Here is a 15,106-nt window from a genome sequence, read left to right on the forward strand (position 1 = left end):
CCCAGAACATCACAGTTGAGAGTCCCAGCTGCCCAGCTACACCCCTGCATTTAAATAGTGTTCCCTTTATGGAGAAAGCAGACCCTGCTCTCAGATTTTATGAGAGAATCCTGTTTGAGACTGAGGGCACACACTGCCTTACCTGGATTTTCTCATTGCTAATTAGCTGGAGCACTTTGGGATTAATGTCTCCTTCATCTAGGGAGGGAACCAGAATGCCATCAATCATCACTAAAATACCAACCCTGTGGAAAAGTCACTGGTATCTACTAGTTCTGTTATGTACCTCTCTGCTAAAGATCTCAGCTGTGGAAACAGCCATCAGGAAATTCTGCAGAGTTGAGCATCTTCCTTTGACTTTTTAAATTTTATTTTTTTGGAGACAGTCTTGCTCTGTTGCCCAGGCTGGAGTGCAGTGGCGCGATCTCGGCTCACTGCAACCTCTGCCTCCTGGGTTCAAGCTATTCTCCTGCCTCAGCCTCCCGAGTAGCTGGGACTACAGGTGTTTGCCACCATGCCCTACTAATTTTTTGTGCTTTAGTTGAGATGGGGTTTCGCCATGTTGGCCAGGCTGGTCTCGAACTCCTGAGCTCAGGCAATCCGCCCACCTCGGCCTCCCAAAGTGCTGGGATTACAGGTGTGAGCCACTGCACTCTGCCCTTTGACTGCTTTTAGAATTGGGAAGCCAAGTATGTAGGCTGAAAAACGCACTTACCTATCCGACTGTTGGCAAAGGGTTGATTTAAACTTTCTGTGTAGCCGTCTTTCTTTCCCCTGAAGATTTCACTTGTAACTACCTTTTGCTGCATCTGGTAATACACAATTGAAATTATAAAAATGGTAGCCACGGGCCTCTTTGGGATAGAGGAGCTCTAGACCAATTGAGGTCACATCCTTTGCTGGATAAACTATGGGAGCTTTTGTTACCCTGGAGCATACAAGTCAGAACACCTTCCTGGTTTTGGCCAAAATACCCTAAAAGTTATACTGGGGTTATATACACTGGGTTGACATTTCTGCTCGATCCCTTACACCTTCCTATAAGTGGAGTTTTCAGACTTCCCAGAGTGGTTTCTTACAGATCAGAGATCGTTTCAGAGTTCCCAGAGCAGTTTCTTGTAGATCAGAGATCAGCAAGCCACAGTCTGCGGGCCATACTCAGCCTGCTGTCCATTTTTATAAGTAACCTTCTGTTGGAACAGAGCCATGCCATTCACGCACACGTTGTCCAGGGCTGCTTTCTCACTGTAGCAGCAGAGTTGAGTAATTGTAACACAGAAAGGCCACAAACCCTGAAATAGTTACTCTTCCAGCCCTTTACACAAAAGACCTGCAGGTTAGCACGGTGAAAAACAGATCTCCAGCAGAAAGGGGTCTACGTTCTCTGCTCCCACTGATGGATCGCAGGAGCCATTGCAATTGTGTTCCCATGGTAACAAAGGGACCCATGCTGATTAGTCACAGCTGGCATTCACTGAGGGCTCTCTGCTGGTCTACATGCAATTATCCTGAACACGTCAAGGCATGGGACTAGCATGACCCCAACTTGTAGGTGAAATGGTGGATGAGGAGGACTGAGACTCAGGACCCACTCTCCCTCCCTCCACCACCTGCCACCGCAGACAGCGCGTCCCTACCATTGCTTTCCGCTCAGCCGTGATGCCCCGGCAGTACCTCTGTACCAGGTTCCTCATGCACATTTTCCTGAGCAGCTCTGATGCCTGTATGGAGAACACACTTCTCTTCACTCACACCCTGTCTGGGGCTGTGGCGATCAAAATGAAGCTTGAAAAAACCCTGCTGAATTAAGTTTGATTTCAAGTACAGTGTTTTTTTGGTTTTTGTTTTTGAGATGAAATCTGGCTCTCACCAGGCTGGAGTGCAGTGGTGCAGTCTCGGCTCACTGCAACCTCCACCTCCCGGGTTCAAGCGAGTCTCCTGCCTCAGCCTCCCAAGTAGCTGGGATTACAGACATGTGCCACCACACCCAGCTAATTTAGTAGAGATCGGGTTTCACCATGTTGGTCAGGCTGGTCTCCATCTCTTGACCTCATGATCCGCCCACCTCGGCCTCCCTAAGTGCTGGAATTACAGGCGGGAGCCACTGCGCCTGGCCCAGTGTTAATATTTTGGATTTTATAGTTAGAGCAGCTAACCTGATCCTCTCCCAACTTTTTGCTGTTGCTTAACCAATGATTCTCAAACTTGAATATGTTTATGACTTGCCTGCAGAACTGGCTATAATGAAATTCCTAGAGATTTTGACTCAGTGGGTCCAAAGTAGAGCCCAGGAATCTTTCAACAGCCCTGACTCTAAGTTCCAGACACAGAGGGTCCTCAGATGATCTCTTGAGAGATGCTGTTCTAGAAAGGCTACGCCAAGAATGGAAACGCTTCAAAAGTGCTCTATCGGCCGGGCATGTTGGCTCGCATCTGTAATCACAGCACTTTGGGAGGCTGAGGCAGGCAGATCACTTGAGGTCAGGAGTTCAAGAACAGCCTGGCCAACATGGCAAAACCCTGTCTCTACTACAAATACAAAAATTAGCCAGGCATGGTGGTGGGCGCCTGTAATCCCAGCTACTTGGGAGGCAGACAAATGAGAATCGCTGGAGTCTGGGAGGCAGAGGTTGCAGTGAGCCGAGATCACGCCTCTGCACTCCAGCCTGGGTGACAGAGCGAGATTCCATCTGAAAAAGAAAAGAAAAATAAAAACCCACAAAACAAAACCAAAGTGCTCTGTTTAAACAACCTCCAGTGGGTGTATAATGCTAGTAAGGACATCACAAATTCTGAGGAGTCAATTTCTTGTGCAGCATCCTTGGGAAGGGAAGCAGCACAGAGAAATACAAGAGTTACGCTCGTTCAGTACCCATGTTACTCATGACACTGGAATCCCAGATCAGTCCTTACATTTTCCAAGATTCCAGGAGGCCTCAGCCAGCTCTTGTCCAAGACAGTCTTTGGAAGGTGATACCGGAGATTCAAGATGTAATTCTTCCGCACAAACACTATAAATTCTTCATTGTCAGGGCAGAGGGGTTTGTTGCGACTGATGAATCCCTTGATGAACCTAAAAAGGAAAATGCTTTGTTACTCTTCTGGACCATTTCTTTACTGAGATGTACTTTCTCTTCCCCCTACTTTGATTCAAAGGAGGCCAAAGTGGTAGAGGCTGTTGAGATGACCACGTAGGCCAGAAGCCAGGAATGCAGCCCACAGGCCAAATCTGCCCCACACGTATGTTCTGTTTCACCCACACTGCCTTTTGTTTTGTTTTGAGGAGCTTGAATTAGTTGCCCATTTAAAAAAGTTAGGAAGTAGTGCATAAAAGCCAGATTTCAAGGCCGGGCATGGTGGCTCAAGTTTGTAATCCCAGCACTTTGGGAAGCTGAGGCAGGTGGATCATTTGAGGTCAGGAATTCAAGACTAGCCTGACCAACGTGGTGAAACCCTGTCTCTACTAAAATTACAAAAAATTTAGCTGGGCGTGGTGGTGCGTGCCTGTAATCTTAGCTACGCAGGAGGCTGAGGCAGGAGAATGGCTTGAACTCAGAAGGCAGAGGTTGTAGTGAACCAAGATTGCACCACTGTACTCCAGCCTGGGTGACAGAGCAAGACTCTGTCTCAAAAAAACAAAGCAAAACAAAACAAAAAAACCCCACAACAACCAAAAGCCAGATTTCAGCATTCCTGGAAAATTTAAGCCATATGCTACATTTCCCCACAGCAGCAGTCAACTGGAATGGGCTGGTTACCGCCCCTGCTTGAGGTGGACTGAGCATTCCAGTTTGCTGCAGTCTCTATCATGCCCTATTGTCTTATCCCAGCTCATGAGACTCACTCACTTTACCTGCCTGGCATCAGAAGGCATTTGACTTTGTGACTTTTGAGCCAGGCTAAGAGAAATTCCAAATACATTGAGTTGTGATCACCATCAAATTCAGCTCAGAGCAAAGGGATATTACTGAATTCCTAAGGCATTTTGAAGGGAGTTTTTCCTTTCTGCACGAATCCAAAAATCACAAAGAACTCATCTACCACCATGACCATCCCCTGCAGGGCACCAGCGTTTTGTGGCCTCTCTCTCTGTTGTAGCTGAGAACTTACTTTCTGATAATCCACACGGCCCACTTTCTCCTTTTCATTGCCTTCCGAGCCAGGGCTCCACGCCAGTGGGCTTCCAGTTTGATGGCTGAAAGAGTTTACTGCTGGCATTAGAAGGTGAGTAGAATCGCATGGAAATACAGGGGGCTTTTCCAGAAGTCTTTATGCATTCAACAAACATCTGGACGCCCACCACCCACTGCAGCACTCTGTTAGCCTCAGAGATGGAAGGTCAGATGAATGTCATTAGTTCTTCCTTTTTTTTTTTTTGAGACAGAGTCTCGCTGTATCGCGCAGGCTGGAGTGCAGTGGCACCATCTTGGCTTACTGCAACCTCTGCTTCCTGGATTCAAGCAATTCTTGTGCCTCAGCCTCAGCCTCAGCTGGGATTACAGGCACGCGCCAGCATACCCAGCTAATTTTTGTGTTTTTAGTAGAGACAGGGTTTCACCATTGTTGGCCAGGATGGTCTCAATCTCCTGACCCCGTGATCTGCCCACCTTGGCCTCCCAAAGTGCTAGGATTACAGGCGTGAGCCACTGAGTCTGGCAAATGTCATCAGTTCTTACTTGGGAGTGCTCAGGCAACAACTGAACCAGATGGAAACAGAACAGAGTGGGCTGTGGAAGCTTTCCAGGGAAGCCCCGAAATTATGTGAGGGGGTCATTTCCCAGGGTCTTTTCAGGCACAGTAATGGCACTTGTGAAAGTACAGATTAGTCTCAACATCATGTTTCTCACCGGAGTTTACTTTTAGTTGTCTACATTTAAAAATGGGTACACAAGCCAGGGCACATAAAACTAGGTTCCAGCTTGTTTCTCTCTCTCTTTTTTTTTTTTTTTTTAGTTGAGACAGAGTCTCACACTGTCACCCAGGCTGGAGTGTAGTGGCGTGATCTTGGTTCATTACAACCTCCGCTGCCTGGGTTCAAGCAGTTCTCCTGCTTCAGCCTCCTGAGTAGCTGGGATTACAGGCGTGCACCACCATGCGTGGCTAATTTTTTTTTTTTGTATTTTTAGTAGAGTCAGGGTTTCCCCATGTTGGCCAGGCTAGTCTCGAACTCCTGACCTCTGGTGGTCCTTCTGCCTCGGCCTCCCAAAGTGCTGGGATTACAGGTATGAGCCACCATGCCCAGCCTGTTTCCCAATTTTTAAATGCTCTTCAGATTTTTTGATTTTTTTTTGAGTTATTCAGATTTTTTAAATGCTTTTAATCCTCAGAACAGCATTGTTTCTATTACAAAAACAAGCAACTTGAATCAACCCAAATGTCCATCAACAGAACAGCTAAGTTGTGGCATAGCTCAGGGGCGGGCCCATTACAGCTCACCACTTGTTTATGTAAATAAAGTTTTATTTCAACACAGCCCTGCTCATTCATTTACATATCATCTAAAGCTACTTTCCTGCTACCATGGCAGACTTGAATAGCTGTGACAGAGACCACAGGACGTCCAAGTCTAAAATACTTCCTGTCGTGCTGACCTCTGATACGGTGGAATACTACACAGCTATGAAAATGAGCTAAATCTACACACATCTTTTGGTTGAATTTCAAAAGCAATTTGGAATGCAAAAATGTCACCCAAAATACCAAGAGTATAGTTTTATTAAAACATGCCAAATTATAAACATATTATTTAGAGATACATCCATAGATAGTGAAACTGTTGAAGAAAAACAAGAGAATGATGAATGGAAAATTCAAGCGAGTGGTTACTTCCATGAAATGTGTGTGTGTGGGTGGGAGCGTGGTTTGAGACTGTGACTGGGCAGAGATAGAAAATGGATGGTTTCAAGGGTACTTGTATGTTGGAAACCTTTTTCAAAAATTATTCTTTGGTTTTTTCAGACAGGGTCTCAGTCTGTCGCCCAGGCTGGAGCGTGCTGGTTCTATCATGGCTTACTGCGACGACCTGGGCTCAAACGATCCTCCTGCCTCAGCCCTCCAAGTTGCTGGGACTACAGGCATTAACCACCATACCTGGCTAATTTCTGTTTGTTTGTTTGTTTTTTGGTTGAGACAGGGTTTCACCATGCTGCCCAGGCTGGTCTCAAACTCTTGAGCTCGAGTAATCCACCTGCCTCAGCCTTCCAAAGTGCTAGGATTACAGGCATGAGCCACTGCGCCTGGCCCACAAAATTATTCTTTAAATGCACACATATTGTAGGTCAAATAAAACATACCTGTGGAACAAAATACAGGCCACTATGTTATAATCTCTAATGAATAAGGTAAAAATGAGAAGAAGCTCCAGAACTGGACCCCGAGATAGCTCCACACCAAGGTTTTAAGGATGGGCAAGGGGAGATAATTCACAAATGTGCCCGCAGGTGCCAAGCAGATGAGAAACGGAGCAAGCCGGTTGCGGTGGCTCACGTCTGTAATCCCAGCACTTTGGGAGGCCGAGGTGGCTGGATCACAAGGTCAGGAGTTCGAGACCGGCCTGGCCAATATGGTAAAACCCTGTTTCTACTAATAATATAAAAATTAGCCAGGCATGGTGGTGCATGCCCGTAGTCCAGCTTCTGGGGAGGCTGAGGCAGAAGAATCGCTTGAACCCTATAAGTAGAGGTTGCAGTGAGCTGATATAGCACCACTGCACTCCAGCCTGGGGGACAGAGCCAGACTCCATCAGAAAGAGAGAAAGAGGAAGGAAGGGAGGGAGGGAGGGTAGGTTAGGAAGGAAGGAAGGAGAGCAAACTGGTGTGTTTCTATTTCTTACCTGCTTGTCTTTTTTTCATGTATTCTCTCCTTCCTAGGCAGCTTTTGTACGTGGCCTGGATTCTTGCAACTTAAAACAAAACAGAAGTTTTGGTAAAATGGCTTTGCATGTGTGCATCTTTGTGATTGTGACCTTTGGGGGTGTGGGGGGGGACAACGGAAGGGGCCCTCAAAGGCCTGTGGCGTAGTGATGTCTCAGGAAGCCAGTTCAGCACTGCCGACCTGCGAGCTGGCTGGTTACATGATGCCTGGCTCCCAGATGCTGCCCCGTAACTGGAGTTTCCTTCCTGCCTTTCTCTTTTCTTTGTCCAGGGCAAGGAACAGACCTAGTGCTAAGAGCCCCCCAGTTCCATGCCAGGCATTACATTTCATTTTCATATCCCACCCCACACGGCAGGCATCATCAACACATTTTATAAATGGGCACGCAGGCTGAGACAGCTGGTGAAGGCACTTGCTGGGTAACACAGCTAAGGAGGAGCACGAACCCAGGTCTGACCACAGAACACTCGCCTTGGCTTCTGCACCCTCCATCCACCCCCTCCACACAGCGACTAAGGTCCTATCAGAGGCCAAGTTCATCAAGGGCCTTGCAGAGCAGCCGTGTCCTATTCTCTGTGAGCTGGTTAGAGATGCTGGCTCAGGCCCTGCTGACCCAAATGTGGCCCTTCAACCAGATCCCCAGCCATTGTGCCCACTGCTACAGAGGTCAGAAAATGAGACCGCCAAGCCTTGAAACCAGACAGACCCACGTGCAAAACCCAGCTCTGCTGTTTACTTGCTGTGTAGCCGTCAACAAGTTACCAGCACCTCCGTGCCTCAGTTTCCCTGCATGGAAAGCAGAGATGATAACCCCTACCTCACAGGTCTGTTCTGAGAACAGAATGAGACCATGGTATAAAGGACTTGCTCACTTGGCGGACGGCAGGCCCTCAATTACTCAAGCGTAGTTCTTGACAGATAGGTTAGATTTCAAAGGAGAAGCTTCCTGCTTCCGTAGTTTTGATGTTTTACTTTTGGCATTGCCCCATCTAACTTTGCGCATTAACCGTTCCCGACAAACACCCTGGCTGCAGGCTTTGTAGCTACACTTTCCAACACCAGACATTCAGACAAGTGAAGTTTTGAAAACCTTAATTTAAAGGGGATGGTCTCTCATGGTGTTACAGCCTGGTAGTGAACAACAGGATCTGACCCAAACGAGAACTGAGACGGCGGTACGACGTTTATATTTCTGCCGGCATCTGTGGCCGACCTCCAAACACTTGTTAAAACAAATTCACATGTATCTTATCATAATCCTGTATCTCGTTCCTAGTTCCCAAGCGAATGCTTCTACCATATATCAAACATGCGTGTTTAAGATTCACCCTCAAGCTCACCTTGTTCATTTCATGCTCTATTGAAATCAGGGCAGAAAAAGAAATCATACCTAGTTGATGTTTGCTAAATTCAAAGGCATCTTCAGTAGCAAACAGAGTTCTGGGGAAACGAATGAATATTTTGGTTCTAGAAGTGAAAAGAAATATTTTTGTTATTAATTGGTCAGTTTACCATCTAGTGGGTTGAACGGTGCCCCCTTCAAAAATTCATGCCCACGCTGAACCTCAGAATTTGATCTTATTTGGAAACGTGATGAAGGTAAGGACAGAAATGAGATCATCCTGCAATAGGGTGGGCCCTAATCCACCGAGAGTGTCCCTGTCCACACAGAAAGACCCAGGGAGGAAGCCCACGTGAGGACGGAGGCAGAGACTGGAGGGACACAGCTGCAGCTAAGCAATGCCTGGAGCCACCAGGAGCTGGAAGAGGCTCCAGCAGGAACGTGGCATTGCCAGCTCTTGACTTTTGGACTTCCGGCCTCCACCACTAGGAGAGGATAGATTTGTTTTAAATCAGCCAGCTTGTAATCATTTGTTGCACAGTTCTAGGAAATGAATATACGTTACTTCAAGTTATGTTCCTGGGCTTTAAAGAGTGACAACAAAGAATATGGGTGTTTGTTTTTTCTTTTTCTTTCTTTCTTTCTTTTTTTTTGTTTGTTGTTTGTTTTGAAGCAGAGTCTCAGCCTGTTGCCCAGGCTAGAGTGCAGTGGCGCGATATTAGCTCACCGCAACATTCATCTCCCGGGTTAGTGATTCTCCTGCCTCAGACTTCTGAGTAGCTGGGATTACAGGCAACTGCCACCATGCCAGGCTGATTTTTTAATTTGTAGTAGAGATGGGATTTCATCATGTTGCCAGGCTGGTCTCGAACACCTGGCCTCAGGTGATCTACCTGCTTCAGCCTCCCAAAGTGGTGATTACAGGTGCCAGCCACCACGTCCAGCCAGACAAAGAATGTGGATCTAAGCTTAAAAGAAGATCATGGAGAGAGATCCAAGATGGCTGATGATTAGCAGCTCGGGCACGTACCTCCCAGTGAAAGCGCAAAGAACGAGAGGACACCACACTTTCAGACGAATATTAGTTGCTCACGGACCAGGAGATTCCCAGTGGAAGAGCTCCACGGGTCGCCAGGGCGACTCTTGTGGCCGGCGTGGCGGTTTTGCTGGTGCCTTAGCACGCCAGTTCTTGGTGCAGAGTCCGGAGATTCCCGGGCAGAAAAGCACCATCAATCTTAACACCGCTGTTTTGGCCGGCTCAGTGGATTGCTCAGATTTCGGCGCAGGGAATCAACAAGTTGGACGTCAGAGACCCAGTTAGAAAGTCGGTAATTATAAAGACGACAGACAGACAAATATATAATGAAGGGAAGAAACCAGCGTAAAAAGGTAGAGAATACTCAAAATCAGAATGCCTCTCCCTCTACAGGGGATTGCAATTCCTCATCAGTAACGGAACAAGGCTTAATAGATTACATGTGTGTTCCAATAACAGAAGCAGGTTTCAAAACGTGGGTGATAAGAAACTTCTGTGAATTAAAAGAACTTGTTCTAACCCAATGCAAAGAAACTAAGAACCTTGAAAAAAGGTTTGACGAAATGTTAACGAGAATGGACAATTTAGAGAAGAATATAAGTGAATTGATGGAGCTGAAAAACACAACACGAGAACTTCGCGAAGCATGCACAAGTTTAAACAGTCGAATTGATCAAGCAGAAGGAAGGATATCAGAAGTCGAGGACCAGCTCAGTGAAATGAAACGAGAAGAATGCAGAAAAAAGGATGAAAAGGAATGAGCAAAGTCTCCAGGAAATATGGGACTATGTGAAAAGACCTAATTTACGTTTGATAGGTGTACCTGAATGTGATGAAGAGAATGAATCCAAGTTGGAAAATACTCTTCAGGATATCATTCAGGAAAATTTTCCCAACCTGGCAAGGCAGGGTAATATTCAACTCCAGGTAATACAGAGAACACCACAAAGATATTCTTCAAGAAGACCAACCCCAAGGCACATAATCGCCAGATTTATTAGGGTTGAAATGAAGGAGAAAATACTAAGGGCAGCCAGAGAGAAAGGTCAGGTTACCCATAAAGGGAAACCTATCAGACTTACAGCAGATCTCTCAGCAGAAACCCTACAAGCCAGAAAAGAGTGGGGACCAATATTTAACATCCTTAAAGAAAAGAACTTTCAACCCAGAATTTCCTATCCAGCCAAACTAAGCTTTATGAGCGAAGGAAAAATTAAATCTTTTGCGAACAAACAAGTACTTAGAGAGTTCACCACCACCAGGCCTGCTCTACAAGAGCTTCTGAAAGAAGCACTATACATATAAAGGAACAACCAATATCAGCCTTTCCAAAAATATATCAAAAAGCAAAGAACTTTAACACAATAAAAAATTTACATCAACTAATGGGCAAAACAGCCAGCTAGCATCAAACGCCGGTATTAAACTTATATATATTTTAATTGGATAAAAAGCCAAAACCCATCGGTATGCTACATCCGGGCCCATCTTACATGCAACAATACACAAAGACTCAGAGAGAAGGAGGAAGATTTACCAATCAAACAGAGAGCAAAAATAAACCAATAAACAAAAAGCAGGAGATGCAATTCTCGCCTCTGATAAAGTAGACTTTAAAGCAACAAAGATCAAAAGAGGCGAGGAATGACATTACATAATGGCAAAAGGATCAATGCAACAAGAAGAGCTAACGATTCTATAGATCAACGAGATAGAAAATTAACAAGGATATTCAGAACTTGAACTCAGACCCGGAACAAGTAAACTTAATAAACATTTATAGAACTCTCCACTTCAAATACACAAAACATACATTACCACCTCACACCTATTCCAAAGGTGACTATATAATTGGAAGTAAATCACTCCTCAGTAATCGCATAGCATTTCATAGGTTTAAATTAAATATTGGTTGGCTGTTTGTTTGTTATCTTCTTCCCTTATTCCTTCCTGACTACATCATTAAGTATAATTATCAGTATAAAAGAGGTTTTCAATACCCATTACTAAATTGCATTCTAGCCTGGGCAAGAAATCAATACTCCCATTCTCTCTCCCTCTTTCTTTTCCTTCTCCCTCCTCCCCATTCTGTCTCTCTCTTTCTCTTCCTTTTTCCTCCTTCCTATTTTCCTTTCTCTTTAAAAAAAAAAAAGAAAAAAAAAAAAAAAGAAGATCATGCCGGGTGTGGTGGCTCATGCCTGTAATCCTAGCACTTTGGGAGGCCAAGGCGGGCAGATCATAAGGTCGGGAGTTCGAGATCAGCCTGACCAACATTGTGAAACCCCATCTCTACTAAATATACAAAAATTAGCCGGGCATGGTGGCATATGCCTGTGATCCCAGCTACTTGGAAGGCTTAGGCAGGAGAATCGCTTGAACCCAGGAGGCAGAGGTTGCAGTGAGCCCGGATTGCACTACTGTACTCCAGCCTGGGCAAAAGAGCAAGACTTGGAGGAGGAGGAGGGAAAAAGAAGGAGGGAGGAGGAGGAAGGAAGAAGAAAGAAGGAAGAAGGAAGGAGAAAGAAGAAGGAAGAAGAAGGAAGGAGAAGATCACATTAGCCAGCAGAGAGAAGTTACAAATACTGACCCCACATTGCCTGCCCGACCCCTGCGTGGTGAGGGAAAGTTCCAGAGCAGCCACTGGGGGCAGCAGTGGGTGGTATCTGGTGAGACCCACTCTCCCTTGTCCCTGTTCCAGTTTATGGAACAGGGAACAGATGGATCCCACCTCTGACCTCCATGGTCTGCCTCCCTCAGGATGTGCTGAGCCTTGCAGAATCCCCTTAGGAATCTGGATTGAATCAGTAACTGATTTTTGGAACAGGCCCAGAATAGGAGCCTAAAGATGGAGAGAGACCAAGGCGTCCCAGACGGCCATGTACAAGTGGGAGTTAGGAGTCGGGGGAAAGCCCATGAACGGGATCAAAGGCAGAGAGCTCTGCAGCAGGGAAGCTCTGCGCTGGGGAACAGATCTTCAAGCCAGGGCCCCATCCCTGCAACCACATTAATTAACCCTGACCAAAATGACTAACAAAAGGGACTCACATCTTCCCGACTGATGCCCCTTGAGTTGTGCCTGAAAGCTTTCAATGTGTACGAAAGTTCTCTGCTCATGGACAACTACGACTCTACAGTTAAGAGTTCCAGAACACCATTTCTTTTTCTTTTTTTTTAAGATGGAGTCTCGCTCTGTTGCCCAGGCTGGAGTGCAGTGGTGCGATCTCAGCTCACTGCAACCTCTGCCTCCTGGGTGCAAGTGATTCGCCTGCCTCAGCCTCCTGAGTAGTTGGGGTTACAGGCACGTGCTGCCACGCCAGGCTTGTATTTTTAGTAGAGATGGGGTTTCACCATGTTGGCCAGGATGGTCTCCATCTCTGATTTCGTGATCCACCCGCCTTGGCCTCCCAAAGTTCTGGGATTAAAGGCATGAGCCACTGCAGCCGGCCTAGGACACCATTTCTGAGATGCTACATTTCTGTCGATCTCACATCATCTAAGTCCCCATAGCTCCTCTGGCAGGTCACGCATGCATGGGAACAGTGAAAGAATCCAGGCACACAGAGGTTAGATGGCCCCTCTGGTCCCCTCTGCTTTGCTATCAAGGAGGCCCATCTGCTGTGTCAGTTTAGTTCCTTTAGAACTTCATCTCCTCCCCGCTGCGACACCACAGCTCTTCTAAAGAATTAAGAGCTGCATTTACATTGAGTAGATGAAGCATAAATCTTGTAAATCTCCATAAGTCCCTAGGAATTGAGTCTCCTGGCTCTAGATGGATACAGATCAATGCACAAAACCCTCTGATGTCAAGGGAAGAGACCGTATGGCGGCCCCCCGGTCACTTACTTGCCTAACTTGTATTCCTCGGGTTTGTAGCCGATGTACTTGATCAGCCGTTCCACACCCTCTGCTGGAGGCCCGTGCCAGTGCGGCCAGGTGTCTGGGCACAAGGACTTGTATCTAGCAGAAGAGAGACATGAAGAAGCTGTGATTGTACCTTCCTGCAGCCCTCCCCGACACCCCTGGCCCCAGAGCACTGCCGTGGCACATCAGCCACTCAGCGTATATAGCAGTCCCATCACATGAACTTCCTCAAATTCAAAGACAGGTGCTTTGCAAGAAAGAAAGGAGAGAGAAACTGTTTCAATAGAGTGGGGAGTTTGACCTCTGTAGGACAATGACATCATCAGATGCCCAACCCAGTGACTCAGTTCCACTCCTAGGTATCTGTCCAAGAGAAATGAAACGGTGTCCGAACATTCGTACCTGAGTGTTCACAGCAGCCCCTGGGTGTACTGGGTGCAGTAGTGCATGGTGCTGTTATTCATAATGGCCAAAAGGTGGACACAACCCAGATGTCTATCAACAGAAAACTGAACAAACAAATGTTCTAGCACCAGAAGAAAAAGTTCTATGCTTGGGGCCAGGTACAGTGCCTCCCAGCACTTTGGGAGGCCAAGGCAGGAGAACCACTTGAGGCCAGGAATTTGAGACCAGCCTGGGCTGACCCCATCTCTACTTAAAAAAATTTTTTTGTTTAGCCAGGTGTGGCAGTGTATGTCTGTAGTCCCAGCTACTCAGGAGGCTGAGGCAGGAGGATCCCTTGAGTCTAGGAGGTTGAGGCTGCAGTGATCACTCCAGCCTGGGTAACAGAGGAGACCCTGTCTCAAGAAAGAGTAGAGAAGAGAAAGAAAGGGTTCCATGCTTGGGAAGTGATGGGGGCCTCTTTTTTTTTCCCCAGGGGTAATTTTGGCTCTAGTGTTAAAAACCTGATTCCAATGGCTGGGCGCAGTGGCTCATGCCTGTAATCCCAGCACTTTGGGAGGCTGAGGCAGGTAGGTCACTTGAGGTTTGGAGTTCAAGACTAGCCTGACCAACATGGAGAAACCCTGTCTCTACTAAAAATACAAAATTAGCCAGGCATGGTGGCGCATGCCTGTAATCCCAGGTACTTAGGAGGCTGAGGCAGGAAAATTGCTTGAACCTGGGAGGCAGAGGTTGCAGTGAGCTGAGGTCGTGCCACTGTACTCCAGCCTGGGTGACAAGAGTGAAACTCCGACTCAAACAAACAAGAACGTGATTCCAGCATGCAATTCTCTTCTACCCTGTAGTCACTAGAAAGAGAACCGTGATGTCTGTAATATAATGAAATAAGTGAACGCAGAATTCAGAAGTGCGGGTGGATCAAGGCTGGAAGCAACACAACCAGAACCATTGGCGTAGAAGCAGAATGCCTGGGCTCCAGCGCAGCTCCGGAGTGGGAGGAGTCACCGCCTCACCGGTGCGACACGAACAGTAACAGGACCTTCCTCACAGGGTTCTCGTGAGGTTTAAACGAGATAATACACACCAGGTATTTGGTTCCAGTCCGAGACTCAAGGAGCGCTAGCAATGGTGTTCCCAATATGCTCCTTCCTTTCATACCATGTTCATTTTAAAATCATATTTTAAACTGTAAAAAAAAAAATACATGTATATATATTTTTTGATACAGAGTCTCACTCTGTCACCCAGGCTGAAGTGCAGTGGTGTGATCTTGGCTCACTGAAACCTCCGCCTCCCAGGTTTAAGCGATTCTTCTGCCTCAGCCTCCCGAGTAGCTAGGATTATAGGCATGTGCCACCACACCTGGCTAATGTTTGTATTTTTAGTAGGGACAGGATCTCACCATATTGGCCAGGCTGATCTCAAGCTCCTCACCTCAGGTGATCCACCTGCCTCAGGCTCCCAAAGTCCTGGGATTACAGGCATAAGCTACCATGCCTGGCCAAAAATATTTTTATTTTCCTGGAATTATACTTTAGAAGCATTTTCTTTGAGGGTATTGAGTGCCCCATGTTCCACCTACACAAAGGTGC

The 15,106-nt window shown here is 46.6% G+C and overlaps 1 protein-coding gene across 1 annotated transcript in view; it reads right to left on the bottom strand.

Annotated features, from left to right (window-relative positions):
• The window catches only part of MYO1H (myosin IH), a 99,366-nt gene that overhangs the window by 4,462 nt on the left and 79,798 nt on the right, over positions 1–15,106 (bottom strand). Inside the window, exons 20-27 of the mRNA XM_021675532.2 lie at positions 13,095–13,208; positions 8,264–8,340; positions 6,833–6,901; positions 4,111–4,195; positions 2,914–3,073; positions 1,638–1,721; positions 716–809; positions 143–198 (exon numbers count right to left, since the gene is read on the bottom strand). Of these exons, the coding sequence (XP_021531207.2) occupies positions 143–198; positions 716–809; positions 1,638–1,721; positions 2,914–3,073; positions 4,111–4,195; positions 6,833–6,901; positions 8,264–8,340; positions 13,095–13,208 (739 nt within the window). The remainder of the gene's footprint in view (positions 1–142; positions 199–715; positions 810–1,637; positions 1,722–2,913; positions 3,074–4,110; positions 4,196–6,832; positions 6,902–8,263; positions 8,341–13,094; positions 13,209–15,106) is intronic.

This window comes from Aotus nancymaae, unplaced genomic scaffold (assembly GCF_030222135.1).
Source record: "Aotus nancymaae isolate 86718 unplaced genomic scaffold, 86718_ANA_hifiasm-v0.15.2.pri h1tg000021l, whole genome shotgun sequence".
Lineage (NCBI taxonomy): Eukaryota > Metazoa > Chordata > Mammalia > Primates > Aotidae > Aotus > Aotus nancymaae.